Below are 16,400 nucleotides of genomic sequence, written 5' to 3' on the forward strand. Positions count from 1 at the left end.
CTGCAAACCCATGTGCACCTGTCTCAATGCCTTGGTCTGTTTTACAGCCTTCTTCTGGCACTATCTAATGAAAGCTATTAAAAGAAAATGTTTCCTTTCCATTACAACAGCAGCAAAAATTTCAAGAATGAAGTCACAAAAATATTGTACCACAGGTCCCTTCTTAATAGTAAGTCTGAAAGCAGTTAGCACCAGACCATCATCTCATGTCAAAGAGCATAGTTTCTGAAACCAAAGTTTCTTTAGACTTAACATTTAAATGTGATTATTATCATAAAATATTAAGGTAAAATATAAGGCAAACACAATTTCTTAATGCCAGTTAGTGCTTTTTTTTTTTTTTAATGTATTTATTTATTTTTGGCTGCGTTGGGTCTTCGTTGCTACACGCGGGCTTTCTCTAGTTGCGGTGAGCGGGGGCTACTCTTCTTTGCGGTGCGCGGGCTTCTCATTGTGGTGGCTTCTCCTGTTGCAGACCATGGGCTCTATGTGCATGGACTTCAGTAATTGTGGCACACGGGCTTCAGTAGTTGTGACTCGCAGGCTCTAGAGCACAGGCTCAGTAGTCATGGCGCACGGGCTCAGTCGCTCCGCGGCATGTGGGATCCTCCCGGACCAGGGCTCGAACCGGTATCCCCTGGATTGGCAGGCATATTCTTAACCACTGCGCCGCCAGGGAAGTCCCCCAGTTAGTGCTTTGACTGGCATGATTGTTCAGTTATATTTATATCTTATGCTTCTGTATGAACCATTCTTTCCTATTAAACTGTAACCCCTAAAGTTTAGGAACCAAGCTATCTTTAGCTCAGTTTTATGTAGTCTAGCACAGGGCCATATGGAAGAGATATAGTTATTCTTTGACATTTTCAAATATAATTATTAGAAATATTTATTTACTAAAACAGCCACCTGGTACAAGCCCACTTTGATCATATTTTGAGGGTAGAGGAAGGGAGAAAACAATGGAATATCTATGGTCACTATTCACTTAAGGATATCTAGATCCACTTCATAGATTATGTTTCAAGTTTTTTTAATATAGAAACAGAAATAAGACATTACCATAACAAGTACCAGCAGCTTTCACTACCCTTTCCATCATCCAATTTTCCCCCCAGCTTAATAAACATAGCACACCCATCTCTGCTGCCACATCCTAAATTCTCATGAGATTTCGATAGGCCCCAAGTGAAGATCTCAGACTCAGGCCTGCCAGCCAGTTGAACTCCAAATGGGTAGAACTTTTAATAGCCCCACTTGTTTTTCACACCAGGACTCACAGAAAATTCCTAAAAAACTAATGGTTGGTCACTGGCCAAAGGAAGGATCTTTCCAGCATTTATAATTTTCATTTAATTGAAATAAAATTTCCTAACCACTTGGTGCCATCACCCCCTTTTTTTTCAGGTACAGAGCAGTTGCCTCCTGGAGTCGTGTTCAGGGAATTGGGATTCCCTTGGTCACAGCCATTGAGATTGTCTCCATCTGGATCCTTTCTTTTATCCTGGCCATCCCCGAAGCGATCGGCTTCGTCATGGTGCCCTTTGAATACAAGGGTGAACAGCACAGAACCTGTATGCTCAATGCCACGTCAAAATTCATGGAGGTATGAAAAGTTTAAAGGAAATTAACTGGGGAGGGGAGAAGGTCTTCATTTACCATCACCAAGATTTATTGATATCTCTGCCGAGTGTGGTTTACTCTGTTAGTTCAGTCAAATATTCTTTAATTGCGTGAAAAGCAGATGTTAAACCAGGGCTTAGCTTCTTGAATAAAACAACTATTTTGTTTTCACTCCTATATTATAGCACAACTGTAGACACAACTATTGCTCTGCACCAAACAACTCAGAATTCTGAAACAGATTTACTAAGAAAGAGAGATTGATGTGTATGCATGTAGCGCTATTTGTTTTGATAATAAGGAGTACAGCACAATTTCCATCTGACAGACACGCTGATGCTTATTTGATGTTACTTGGGGAAATGCACATTGCTCACACAGTTTTTAAAGACAGATTTACTAATTCAAAGTAGGAAGTCATTCTCATGTGTGCTTATGTTAGTACAGATTCTGTCTAATATATAAATACTATAATTTTTTAAATTTTTATTTTATTTGGATTCTTTTCTCTTTTTAAAAAATATTTATTTATTTTTGGCTGCATTGGGTCTTCATTGCTGCACACGGGCTTTCTCTAGGTGCAGAGAGCAGGGGCTACTCTTCGTTGTGGTGCGCAGGCTTCTCATTGCAGTGGCTTCTCTTGCTGCGGAGCATGGGCTCTAGGCGCACGGGCTTCAGTAGTTGTGGCACGCGGGCTCAGTAGCTGTGGCTCGCAGGCTTAGTTGCTCCGCGGCATGTGGGATCTTCCTGCACCAGGGCTTGAACCCGTGTCCCCTGCACTGGCAGGCGGATTCTTAACCACTGTGCCACCAGGGAAGCCCCAAATAATATAAATTTGCAGAATTTTTTTAAAAAACATTTTAGTGTAACAGATTCAATTGTTGCTTAATACACCTGACCGCATTAATGTTTCTGAAAAGCTTAATTACATAACTGAGAGTATTAGGAAACACATTTAAAATGCACATTTCCTCTGCAAAACTAGTCACATGTAGAATGAGGAGGAAAACCAAGAATAACTATTTCTCTTAAATCAGCATAATTTAGTACTTTGATGTAAGTTTCATGCAGTTCAGATTCCACAGTTAATCATTTACAGACCTCTTAAGGTATGTTTTCCTTCCATGGAAAATTCACACAATTAGTGGTTTTACAATTGGCCAGTTAGCCTGCTTTGAAATTCTTGTTTCAAAATTAAAAGTGCTCACGAACACAGCCAAACTAGCAACCTTAAAATTAAAGTCTTCTGCTGATCTACTGACTTTTTTATGAAGTCAACCTCCACAGTGAAAAGCAAAGTAATAGGAGGCTATCAGAATTTGGGCAGTGTGAATGAGCAATCTAGAAAACCCTGACTAAAACATTAGAGAGAAGAGGCTCAACATAAGAAGGAGCTCACTGGGAATTTCCTGGAGGTCCAGTGATTAGCACTCATGGAAGTCATGGGTTCAATCCCTGGTCAAGGAACTAAGATCCCGCAAGCCGCGCAGTGTGGCCAAAAGAAAAAAAAAAAAGAGGAACTTACTGACCATTCCAGCTGGACAAAATGAAATGGGTTTCTCCACAAGGACGCATATCCTTTCTAGAGATGAAGCTAAGAGTAGCTGCCCTTCAGGCTGGCGGGAGCGTTGTGGCCGGCGGGCGCCCGGAGGGTTGCAGTATAGGGTATGAGCTTGAACTGATGATTTTGAAGATTTCATTCCAAGTCTAAAGTTTTAGGATTCTCTTTCCCCTCCTGTTCTCTTTTTCTAATGTGATTCCCCCTCTTTTTCCACTCTTCCCTCCTCAACTTTGCTCTAACCTAGACTGGAGGGAGGTCCCTCCATACCCTTGCTGGTGACATCAGTTCAAAAGAAATGTGTGACCCCATTCTCGACAGGCCTCTACCATGGAAGGGGCAGGGAACTCCATCCAGTCCCCTCCAGGTAGGGTCAGCTTCCAGGCCCTCCGCGGCTGCTGCTTCTAGGCAGTCACACCCAGCCAGCAATGCACCCAGAAGGGGGTACAAAGGGAGGGGGTCCTCCAAGGAGTGTTTGTGTTGCACTTAAATGAAGAGAGAGTCCTGATTTTTTGTTTGTTTTTTTAAGTTCGGTACTAAAATCTTTCTACAGTGTGATGTGAATAGGAAAATATTTGTATAAACAGATTTGAATAAACCAACTCCTTTGGGAGTCTGCACTTAACCTGAGGCTAGAATTCAGAGGTTTGTAAACTTGAATGGAAAGGAAATTACATGTTTATTTTCACTAACTTCTAACTGAAATTTATCATTTCCTTCTAATATGAAAGTAGGCAACAAACCACGGTAGTATTTAGCAGTACCATGATTTTTTCACTAATAGAAATAACAGACATTTCATACCACATAACAGTTGTATAATCTCGAAATATCATTTACATTCATCATTGCTTCTACATTCTGATAGAACCACCATTAGATCTGTGATTTAATTTGTTAATAAACACATATATTACTACATCAGAACTTTCTTTTTCATATTTTGATATCTGTGTTTTGATGTAATTGGTTTCCATTGTAATCTTACATATTTTATTTCATGCACATAAAAGTATTATTCTCAGAAAGAATTATAGTCTACACCAGAAGGCGATCTATGGCATAAAAATATTTAAGAACCCCTGCCCAGAACTTCTTTTCCTCAGGAACCATTTAAAGAATATTTTAATAGACATGTTATAAATGCAGCCCACTGGGCCTCTTTCTATATTCAGAAACTCTCCAGTTTTTCACAGAGCAGTGTGATTATTTTTTACTGTGGGAACTGAGATATTACAGGAGGCTGCATTATCCTTAGTAAATAAACAATCTGGAGAAACAGCATTTCTTCCCAAGCTGGTGATTAATTTAGTGGGACGAAGAATTTAGATGTAATTTTCTAATTTCCATTTTTATTGGGTATTATATTTTCTCTTTCAAGAACACATAAAACTGAGTAATCCTGGTATTTACAAATCCTGTCCTCTGGGAGATAATGCTCAGTATGCCTTCAGATAAGCTACACTGCCTCAATAGTTTCCAGGTGTTAAGTATTAAAAGAGAGCGAGAAAGGGCACAGTTATTGATGGCTCAAACTGGCTGGCTGCGAGGTCACATAGCAGACATACCAGACAAAGGGTTAATTCCCAGTAACCGGAACTCCGCAGATAAGCCATTCATAACCCTCACTGTTTCCAAACTAGATAGGCACATTAAGTACACTCTAACCACAATAGTCAGAAGTAAACCAGGCACTAGCAAAATGTTGAGAATCACCTACAAAGATGAGAGTCTGTATGTCTCAAAAATCATGTTTTATGAGCTTTGGAAGGGAACCCTTTTTATTGATTAGGGCTCTTGCCCTGTGTAATTAAAACCAACTTCAGTTTATTCAAAATACCTTTGTTGGGATAATTTTTAAATTTTATTTTATTGAAGTATAGTCAATTTACAATGTGTTAATTTCTGCTGTACAGCAAAGTGACTCAGTTATCCATATATATATACATTCTTTTTCATATTATTTTCCATTATGTTTGATCACAGGATATTGAATATTGTTCTCTGTGCTATACAGTAGGACCTTATTGCTTATCCATTCTATATATAATAGTTTGCATCTGCTAATCCCAAACTGCTAATCCATCCCTCCCTCCCCCACCTTGATAACCACAAGTCTGTTCTCTATGTCTGTGAATCTCTTTCTGTTTCATAGATAAGTTCATTTGTATCATATTTTAGATTCCACATGTGAGATCATATGATATTTGTCTTTCTCTTTCTGACTTACTTTACTTAGTATGATAATCTCTAGGTCCATCCTTGTTGCTGCAAATGGCATTATTTCATTCTTTTTATGGCTGAGCAATATTCCATTGTATATTCATCTGTCAGTGGACATTTAGGTTGCTTCTATGTCTTGGCTATGGTGAATAGCGCTGTTTGTCAGGATAATTTTTAATGCAATTTCTTTGTGTGCTATTATAAAGCCAAGATAATGTCTGGAGTTTCCAATTTAGTTGTGTTGACTACCACCTCCAAGCCCATTACCACAACCAGACAGCGTGACTATACAAACGTATCTGCAAGCATGAAAATGTTGAAGCCACCAGAGGTGCTGTATGGCTAATTTTCATTACAATGCTCCTCTTCCTCTCTCCCTTCTCTTCTCTTTCCAGTTCTACCAAGATGTTAAGGACTGGTGGCTGTTCGGGTTCTACTTCTGCATGCCCCTGGTGTGCACTGCCATCTTCTACACCCTCATGACTTGTGAGATGTTAAACAGAAGGAACGGCAGCCTGAGAATTGCCCTCAGTGAACACCTGAAACAGGTAAATCTAATACGATCATGAAGATGTGGCCAAGACTGTTTTGTCCTTGACAACAAAAGGCCTATGAATACTGTATTTCGCAGATTTAGCCTAAAAATAAAAATACTGTCAGGGCTTCCCTGGTGGCGCAGTGGTTGAGAGTCCGCCTGCCGATGCAGGGGACGCGGGTTCGTGCCCCGGTCCGGGAGGATCCCACGTGCCGCGGTGCGGCTGGGCCCGTGAGCCATGGCCGCTGAGCCTGCGCGTCTGGAGCCTGTGCTCCGCAACGGGAGAGGCTACAACAGTGAGAGGCCCGCGTACAGCAGCTGAACCTCCAAGGAGGGCCGTCACATCTCACAGTGACACCTCTGCAAACAAAGGCACAGTCTGAACAGCAAGGTGGCAGGATCTCAGCCCCTGCAGCCACCAGAACTCCCGATCCAACAAAAAAAAAAAAAAAAAAAAAAATACTGTCTTGTTCGTCTGTATGGTGGCCCTGCGGGCAGGGCCCAAACACAGAGAAACTATTCATTTATTTTGCCTAGAGTGTATCAAACATGCATGTTTGTGATTAGCAGTATGTTGAACTGGGGTTGGAACTGTGCCAGGACAAAAAAAGAAGTATATGACTTTCTCCACAGGCAGGCTTTGCAGTCTTGTGGAAATAAAACACAAACATGAAATAATTGGAAAATAGAATCATAAGTTGTGGTAAAAAGTAGCCTTTGCTATAGAAAGCCAAGGAGGATATGAGATAAAGTCATGGAGAAATTGTATGAGGGGGATTGAACTGTTCATGGAGGATAAATGGGTTCCGTGGGGAAGAAGAGGACAGGGGGCATTTCAGGTGGGTGGACAGGGGTCTAATAGAACACAGCATGGGCACCATGCATTTGGGGAACTGGAAAAAAAGATGGACCTCATTAGAGCAACATCTAAGGTAAGACTCATGATAGGAAACGGGATTGGGTACATAAGAAGCCCCATTCTGGAGGGCTCAAAGTTCTAGAAGAAATCTGAACGTGTCATTAGGACGCTATTGGTCCTTCCCAGGCAGGAAACAGAACAGATAAAACTGTGACGCTTATATTTGCTGGGTCTGTGACATTGGGCAAATTGCTTAATCTCTCTGAACTTCTAGTTCTTCAGAAAATGTATGTAATAATACCTGCACTTTTCTGTACAAATACCAACTTAATTTTGAGTCTTAAAAATTTTTAATGAAATGTATATAATAATACATCAAAGGGATGACCTAATGCATGTGCGGTGTCTAATAGAACCCAACTCATAGTTTAGTCAGAAAATGTTGATATATATTAATTCAAAGAGTAAAACTAGGACTGTGGGTAAGTTTTCAGTTTCAACAGACAAGTATATAAGGATGACGAACCACACCAAAAGTTAATGTGACTTGTTGATGGAGCCTGGAAATCTGCCCTGTAATGATGACCATACAACAAGCATCATTCTTCATCGGCAACACTTTTCAGCTAGAGGACTGATTTTTTTGAGCGTGAGCTCCCTATCTGTAAATTGGACATAATAATATGTGAATCAGTGTTTTTATGAGAATCAAAGGAATTAATGTGCATACACATACTTTATAAAATCTAACATGTTATACAAATGGTAGCTATTATCTTTTATTATAATTTAACAGGAAAATTATCTTGAGAAACTTTAGTATGACATCATCCAGGCATGAATGTTTCAAGTACTCCAGATGTGAAACATATTAAGCAATTATTATGGCTCATTCCTGCAATGAAGATAACTAATTAGAATAGATTTGTGAAAAACAGTGTTTTAAAATGTTGATTTTGCACTAGCACCACGATTGAGCCTATTTAAGCTATGAGTGGCAACCGCTCTGAAAATAATTGAATGGGGATTGGGAGCGGTAATAAGATGCTGCTGCTTCACATTTTCATAGCATTTTTTAAAGTTTTTAAAGAGCATTTCCATGTCCTTTTGGTATTTGATTCCTCCAAACACCCTGTGAGATAAGCTGGACAGGCATTACCCTTATTATACAGGTGTTTAAGAGACTGACTCAACCAAATGGAGATCAGAACCCAAGACCTGGTCCCCATGCAATAGACATTCCCTCGTGTCTCACTCAAAGCTAGAGCAGGTTCTAACAGCAGGAGAGCAAGCCTGGCTGGAAGGCCTTCCAGTGGGATGGCAGGGGAGCTAGCTCAGAGTGAAAGACCCTGCCACCCTGTCCAATAACCAATATGGCTTTTGGTCTTGCTTCTCGTGTGGTTTTCTCAAATTTCTCTTCATTATACCAAGAATACCTTTTATCAGTTAGGGATTGTGTTTGGATGCTGGTAGCAGAAAACCCAAAATAACAGGGAGGAGACCAAGTAGGGGTTTGTTTTTCTCCCATGGCAAGAAGTTCAGATGTCATTGGCTCAGTGGTCAAGGGACTCAGAAGCCAGGGTTCTGCTGGTGTACTGACCTTTCCATTTTTATTGGAACACAGCCGCTATAGCTCTACCATTATATCTTCTATCCAGGCAGCAAGAAAGGGAAGAACACAGATCGCATTAGTGTGTGTGCGCCAAAGGAGTATATCCCACGGTTTTTTTTGGCCACGCCCCACGGCATGTGGGATCTTAGTTCCCCGACCAGGGATTGAACCTTTGTCCCATGCACTGGAAGAGCAGAGTCTGAACCACTGGACAACGAGGGAAGTCCTATCCCCCACTTTTAAGTAGCTTTTCCAGAAACTCCACACAACGATTTCTACTTAATGTAATTGGTAAGAACTATGCAGATGAGGAGGCCAGGCTCCCATGCTACCATGACAAAATCAAGGATCTGACTGATAGTAAGGAAAACAGAAGAATGGATATTGATTAACCAAACATCAGACTGTCATGGCAACGTATTAATATTACCTTTTAAAAAGTTATCCTCTTTGAGGATGTGCACAGGGGATGTAACCTCTCCCCAATACCCTCCTTTTCTATTTTTCTGGGCACACTGTCTTTCTGTGTATACAAAATTGGCCCTTTAAAATGATCCCCCATTCCTGTGGGTTAATAAATAAAGGAATCCTTTATTTCTCTCAATCATTGTTCAGTTTATACATTCTCTGAAGTCATAGCCCAGCTCACTGGCCAGCTAACTCTGAAAGATTAAAGAACACCCAGTTCCTGGGACTAGAGCCACAATTTGTGACAACTGCCCTGAAATCTTTTTAAATGGCTCTATTAATCATGTGGGTTTATTGTAGGCTTCCCATACTTAACACTATATGCTTCGGGTTGAACCAGCATTACCCTTCCAAACCCTGTTTTCAATCAGTTTTATTTTGACATTAAGTGATTCCAGTTACAGACAAGTTGCATTTTACATTCCCAGTTGGGCTTCCAAACGCATGCCCTGTAATACTCAAGTACAATGCACACAAATGACTGGTTGCAGATAATTCTTAACCTATGGTTTTGCTGATCCTATGCAGACCCCAAAGCATGTAAACCTGCCATTGGAGTCAAGCCAGGGTCAACATGTCCCAGTTTTTCTAATCGTCATTGCTGATAATCCTTTACCCTCATCCCTGTATTTGTAAACAATATATCCTTGGAAACTACATGTCCATGTCATTAATGAAAGAATTTTAAAAGCAAAAAAATCCCAATGCCATGTTTCTCCAAGATCAAGAAATGGAGAAAACACGTTGTTCTTCCTTTTTCTGTTCTGTTTCCTACTCCTGTTTTGTTTTCCAAATATCTTTTTAGACTTGTCCTTTTTTTTCCCCCACCATGCCGCACGGCTTGCGGGATCTTAGTTCCCCAACCAGGGATTGAACCCAGCCCTCGGCAGTGAAAGCACACAATCCTAACCACTGGACCACCAAGGAATTCCCTAGATTTGTCCATTTTTTATCATGCTAGGGTCAGTCACCTTGACTGCCATGCTGTCATTAACGCTGGTGAATTAACTGCTATTGAGACTTTTAACTAACCCTCACCCCACATATTCAACATACACACACACACACAAACCCAGCCACGGTGTTGGCTCAACCCCAGCCAGTCCCCACCTCTGCCCACCATCGAACCTCTGTCTTGGCCCTGTTGACCAGACTGAGACCAACGTCCTTCCTGGCAGCTACCCCAAAAGAATCACTAGCAACTCCTTGCTTAGAAATTGGACCCCAAATGTTTTCTTTTTCTTTTCTTTTTGTTTTGTTTTTTTTTCTGGCCACACTGTGCTGCGTGAAGGATCTTAGTTTCCCGACCAGGGATGGGACCTGTACACCCTGCAGTGGAAGCACAGAGTCCTAAACACTGGATCTCCAGGGAATTCCCTGGACTCCAAATCTTGAAGAGGTGGAGGCATGGTGAGGGGCAGGCTGCTCTGGCATTTCTTCGAGTTACTCTTCCCCAATTTACTACTTGCTCTTGTGTAGCTCCTTCCTCTAGTAGAAAAACACTAAACTTATTGTCTTTTTTTTTTTTTTTTTTCGGTCCGCAGGCCTCTCACTGTTGTGGCCTCTCCCGTTGCGGAGCACAGGCTCCAGACTCGCAGGCTCAGCCTAAACTTATTGTCTTTTTTTTTTTTTTTTTCTCACTTTCCTTTAGCGTCGAGAAGTGGCAAAAACAGTTTTCTGTTTGGTCGTAATTTTCGCTCTGTGCTGGTTCCCTCTTCATTTAAGCCGTATTTTGAAGAAAACCGTGTATGATGAAATGGACACGAACCGATGTGAATTACTTAGGTATGATCCTCTGTACTCAGGAGGAAACTGGAGTTTCTCTTATTTCATATTTATAAGACTTTTACAAAACCACCTACTCTACATTCTCAATAGCCCTGAAAATTAAAACTGCAAAGTTGATTGTTTTCCTTTAGCTGACATTAGCCCACAACTGATCTCAAAAATGTGCGCAAGCCATATCAGTAATTTTGCTGCTCCCCTCCTGGGGCTGTGCATAATAGTTTGGGTTAACCAAGTGCTGGGTGTATGTGTAAATGTTCTGCAGAACTGAAATTACCATTTAAACAAGGACATAAGGGCTTCCCTGGTGGCACAGTGGTTGGGGGTCCGCCTGCCGATGCTAAGGACGCGGGTTCAGGCCCCGGTCCGGGAGGGTCCCACATGCCGCGGAGCGGCTGGGCCCGTGGGCCATGGCTGCTGGGCCTGCGCGTCCGGGGCCTGTGCTCCGCGGCGGGAGAGGCCACGGCAGTGGGAGGCCCGCGTACCGAAAAAAAACACACAAAAAAAACAAGGACTTAAAAAAAAAAATTCTGACTGCCACCTATAAGAAATGGCTTCTGGGCAAGAAAAATGCTTATTCTAGAGATAAATGCTAGTTAGCAGATTTGAAAACATGTTCTAATCTATCTCCTCTATTTTCTTTTGCTCTAGTTTCTTGCTGCTCATGGATTACATCGGTATTAACTTGGCAACCATGAATTCATGTATAAACCCAATAGCTCTATATTTTGTGAGCAAGAAATTTAAAAATTGTTTCCAGGTAAGAAGTTTTGCAAGCATTTTTTAAGAACAACCAAATGAGTATATTAAGTAACCAACAGGCATGGTTCATTCCAGTTGTAAATATCACTTTCATTAGCTGTACTTTTCAGTAGAGAAGTGAAAGATCACGTTTTGTTACCCAGAAAGAGGGTCAAGTTGTCAGCATAACAGAAAAGCAATATCTATTCAGACGACAACATATTCAGAGGTTAGAGCAAAAAGAGCTAACTTAATAACATGCCAGTTTAGTGTCCTGCTTTAAAAAGAAATACTCCAACTTGAGCTCTAGGCCAACAGAATAGATAAAATTTATTCATGATCTCAACAAAACATAAACTCATTGTTAAGAAATCTCTTGCTAAATGCTATTTAATAGTACACTTAATAATAGCCTTTTCCAGGAAAGTAAATGCTTATGGATCTGGAAATCTGAACTAATGTAATTTAATTCGAAATCAATTTCCTTCCGTTCTTCAAAGTTCCCCGTAGCTAAGCCAACCCATGTCCTCCCGAAGCTCCAAGCACTTCTTATTGAGGTGTCATTTTTCCAGTTCCTAGAATGATTTTAGCATAAAGTTCATCCTAACTGGATTCTGTTATCTTTGGCCAGGATGTTTAACTTCAGTTTATGGTACGTATTAGAAAGAGTAGCATAGAGTTCAAGGGTGCAGGATGTGGAAGCCAACAATCTTGATTTAGATCACAGCTCTGCACTAGCTAACTGTCTTATCAGTTCCAAGTGGTACCCCTCCTGCTTCCTCAGTTTGCTCATCTGTAAAATCAGATGCTCACTGTACCTATCTCATAAGGTGGAATGCAGTGGGTTAATATATGTTAAGTGCTTGAGACAACAGAGAGTGCTCAGTGTGAGTTTCTTATTATTAGAGATAGAAGAGAGGAAAAACACAAGCGACTGCCCTTGTGGAACTTATAATCTAGGAGGAAACAGACAAATATGTTTTAAAAAATCATAGAAATTGATGAAACCTGGTGTGGAAGTTCTTGTTGCCACACTTTTGAAGTCTAGTGGGTCATGTTTACAAGTCACGAAATGCCCTAAGAAAGATTCTGCCCTAAGAAAGATTGACTAAAATGCAGGTCATAACAAATACATGATGTAATCTGGAGTTAATATCAGTCTCTAATTAGTTTACACATTAACAAGAGGGGAAGGGAAAAAAAATCAAGGTGCAAACCCTCAGACATTAAACACAGTTTTGACTGATCTTCATAAAAAGGCAGCATACCCAGGCAAAAGAGCCCAATAGAGAGAGTCCTGGGTTCTAAGTTCAGTTCTGCCTCTTATTATCCTCTCTAAGCCTCCCTGTTCTCATTCATAAAATGAGGAAAATAGCACCTACCCCCAAAAGCTGTTAAGAGCATCAGGTGAGGTGGCCAATGCAGAGAGCCAAGTAGGTGGTACACACTGAAGAAATGCCAGGCCTGAGACTTCCCTGGTGGTCCAGTGGCTAAGGCTCCACACTCCCAACGCAGGGGGCCTGGGTTCAACCCTGTTCGGGAAACTAGTTCCCACATGCCGCAACTGAAAGATCCTGTGTGCCGCAACTAAGACCCAGCACAACCAAATAAATAGATATTTTTTTAAATAATAATAATTTTTAAAAACACTTAAAAAAAAAATGAAATGCCAGGACCCTCCCAGCCCTTTCCACCCATGCCCACCCCAAATCATTGATCACCCTCCCTCCACCAACACGGCCTTCTCTTCCTCTTTGACTTGGTGAATAAATTAAAACAAGAAACAAGGGATCTGTTGCTTTGCACTAGAATAAACTGTTTAACTTCTCCCTAGAGGTTACAAACTCCCTACCCTACATTACTAGTAAGGCTCACACTCTGTCCTCAAATGCCTACAGACATTCACCCCTTGTTGGTAGGCCTCCAGGTTCTGCTGCAGGGAACAGGTTTGGTGGCCTCATCTTTTTTTTTTAATTATTTTTGGCTGCGTTGGGTCTTCATTGCTGAGCGTGGGCTTTCTCTAGCTGAGGTGAGCAGGAGCTGCTCTTCCTTGCGGCGCGCGGGCTTCTCATTGCAGTGACCTCTCTTGTTGCTGAGCACGGGCTCTAGGTGCGTAGGCTCAGTAGTTGTGGCGCACAGGTTTAGTTGCTCCACAGCATATGGGACCTTCCCGGACCAGGGCTCGAACCCATGTGCCCTGCATTGGCAGGCAGATTCTTAACCACTGCGCCACCAGGGAAGCCCTGGTAGCCTCGTCTTAACTCGAGTCTATTCCTTCTCCCAGTCTTGCCTCTGCTGCTGCTGTTACCAGTCCAAGAGTCTGATGACCTCAGTCCCCATGAATGGAACAAGCATCCAATGGAAGAATCATGAACAAAACAACCATAACACAGAGAGGAGCAGCCATAAGGACAGTATAAACTAAACATCTTAAGGAACATTCATCAATATACTTCAAATCCTATTGGAGAAAAAAAAGAAAAAATCAACACAACAAGTGCATCTCCAGAAATCTCTTCTTCCATCCTCCTCCCAAGGCTCAGTACCACCCCCTGGAAAAATGTTTTCCAAACATTGAAGGGTTGACTGGTTTATACCCACAAATTCAACGAATCTTACTTTGATTTATCTAATTTACATATTCTGCATGTTATATTCAGCCCTAAAAACTGGTGGGAGTTGGCGGGGGAAAGGAGATTGTTCAGTTAAACTAGAAGGATATATACTATCTTTGCATGAAAATAGAGTTTTCGAGTACGTGGCTAGCTTTCGTGGCGGTTCTGTAGAATGTTCCGTAAGAACTGGTCGCCATGAAAAGGTTAGAAATTATAACAAGGTTTTCTATTTTTTTAAAGTAATTTTGTTTCTTGGCCAAACACGGTATGGGTTTAAGTCTCCTTTATTTGAAATGTCATTCAGTGCCAGTATTTTTTAACTGCATAGTTGCCTATACAAATGATGATTTGAGCTTATTTACACATATTTTGCCCCCCAAAAAGAAGAAGACATAAAATGGACTTCAGGTGAGCAATTAGGTTAATGTTTCTCATGTCACTGGCTTATTTTTAAAACATAAATTCTCAAGCTGCAAGAGCTTACAAGAACTTAAAGCACAGACCGATATCCACATACGGCAGTTTAATAACTGCTATTCAAACAATTTTTAAGAATCTATATTTTCTTTTTTAATGGTGTTTCCTTACAGGAGACCTTGTGCATATTTTTATGTTAAATTTAAAAATAATGCTTGAATGAAATAGTTCTATTTTTCACGAGCCCAATTTTTTTAATGGAAACATGTTATGTAAAACCAATACCATATACTAAAATTTAAATGTATGTGTCATTTAACTATGCCCAAGACTTTCAGTGCAATGCACAGAAGTCCAAAGCACAGCCAGGAGAAAAGGACTGAGTATTTTTAGAAGATTTGGAAATTTTCATTGAGGTTTATTTTTGGTTTTAATAACATGTATACGTGTGTATATGTATGCAAATGTACATACATATATACATATATATGTATACAAATCACCTCATAGTCTCTTGATTGCTTTTAAAATGTTAACTGGCGGTAAGACTCTTTTGGTCATTCCCTTTTTCACATAGGAATATAGGAAACATAATTTCAAAGAGGCCAGCTGAGTTTATCATGTCAGTGAAATATAATTGCCACCATGAACTTAAGGTTCTCTGGATTTCCAGTATGCACCTAAACACCTCCCTCACCCCAACTCCTCACACAGTCACCATTTCAAGAGGCCCACAGTGATTTCTGCTGGGCGTTTTCCACGATGTTTACAGACTGTGAGTACGGCAGAAAATCTTTTACTGTGTGTATATAAACATATATATATATATATATAAACAACCATACAGTTCTTTTAGCCAATTTTTCTGTGATTGTCTCTATGGAATGCACTCGTGGGTGTCGTATTTGCACGTGGTGGGACGGTTGTATGGACTTCACGTAATCTAATACTAATGCCCAGCAGTTGTGCCAAAGCACACACTCTAAGTGGAATCTAGGTAGATGTTCCTCTCGACAACCAGCCTCAGTCAGTTTTAATCTGTCTGTGTTCATAAATCTTCTGACAGTGCTACTATTACAAATGGAACGTGGCAGGCAGCATGAAAAAGGACAAGCCATGGGCAGACAATGGGGTTTTGGTTCGTTGGTTGGTTGGTTAGAAAAAAGCAGTATTTGGGGTTATATTTTTTTCCTGTGCTGGAGCAAAAGTCATTAACATTTGAAGTATTATATTGTCCCAGTTCCCAACTCAGCGTGGTGATGAGACTGACAAGTGGGCAGATGTTTCTATCAGACTTCGCCAGAAAGATTGCTGATAATAAATTAGCTCAGCTGATTCTTTGGGCTGTATTTTAGCACAGTCATGTATAAAATGATATCAGATTCCAGCCATCCAATTGCAGGGCTCCTTTACGTGTTAGCAGTCAAATTCCACTAGCCCACTGGTGTGTCACATGCAGTGATACATCCCTGTAATGTAAGCCATACGTTCACACCATTTTGTTTAGACAGATGTCTTTTTTTAAAGATGCTTTGTCTCTTGCATATTAAAAATGCATTTTACAAGTTCAAAAAGTCATAGATTTCTGAATAACCACACAGACTTCCATGTGCATTTTGTTTATGGACCAGTAAGTGACCATGGTTGACTAGTAGGAATATTTCCGATTTCTACCTTTATCACATCTTTTCAAGTAAATCTGTAGAAATGAGCCAGAAGCCAAGGCCCTGCACTGGCAGTGGCCCATAAATATAAAATAAAAGTTTACAGAAGCCTTGCAGGTGTCTCTTCATTTGTATATAGTTCTATGTAGGAAATGTTTGCTACACAATACCTATTGCAAACCTCTCCCTAGTGATAGCCAGGTGAGCAATTTTACTTTCAAACAGATGCTTCCTAACTGTACTCTACTCTCAACCAACTCTGCTGTATTGAACACTTAACTCTCCCATTCATTCCTTCCT

The 16,400-nt window shown here is 40.8% G+C and overlaps 1 protein-coding gene across 3 annotated transcripts in view; it reads left to right on the forward strand.

The window, feature by feature from the left end:
• EDNRA (endothelin receptor type A) overlaps nt 1-15,293 on the forward strand; it is a 61,107-nt gene extending 45,814 nt beyond the window's left edge. Inside the window, exons 3-7 of one of the 3 annotated variants that reach the window (XM_007472005.1) lie at nt 1,408-1,606; nt 5,800-5,952; nt 10,530-10,663; nt 11,315-11,423; nt 13,689-14,197. In XM_007472005.1, the coding sequence (XP_007472067.1) occupies nt 1,535-1,606; nt 5,800-5,952; nt 10,530-10,663; nt 11,315-11,423; nt 13,689-13,829 (609 nt within the window). In that variant the 5' untranslated portion in view covers nt 1,408-1,534 and the 3' untranslated portion in view covers nt 13,830-14,197. Of the gene's footprint in view, nt 1-1,407; nt 1,607-5,799; nt 5,953-10,529; nt 10,664-11,314; nt 11,424-13,688 lie in introns of all 3 variants that reach the window. The other 2 variants (XM_007472003.1, XM_007472004.1) reach the window with 2 other exon arrangements.
• Nucleotides 15,294-16,400: the final 1,107 nt, after the last annotated feature.

This window comes from Lipotes vexillifer, unplaced genomic scaffold, assembly GCF_000442215.2.
Source record: "Lipotes vexillifer unplaced genomic scaffold, Lipotes_vexillifer_v1.1 scaffold269, whole genome shotgun sequence".
In the NCBI taxonomy this organism is placed as follows: Eukaryota; Metazoa; Chordata; class Mammalia; order Artiodactyla; family Lipotidae; genus Lipotes; species Lipotes vexillifer.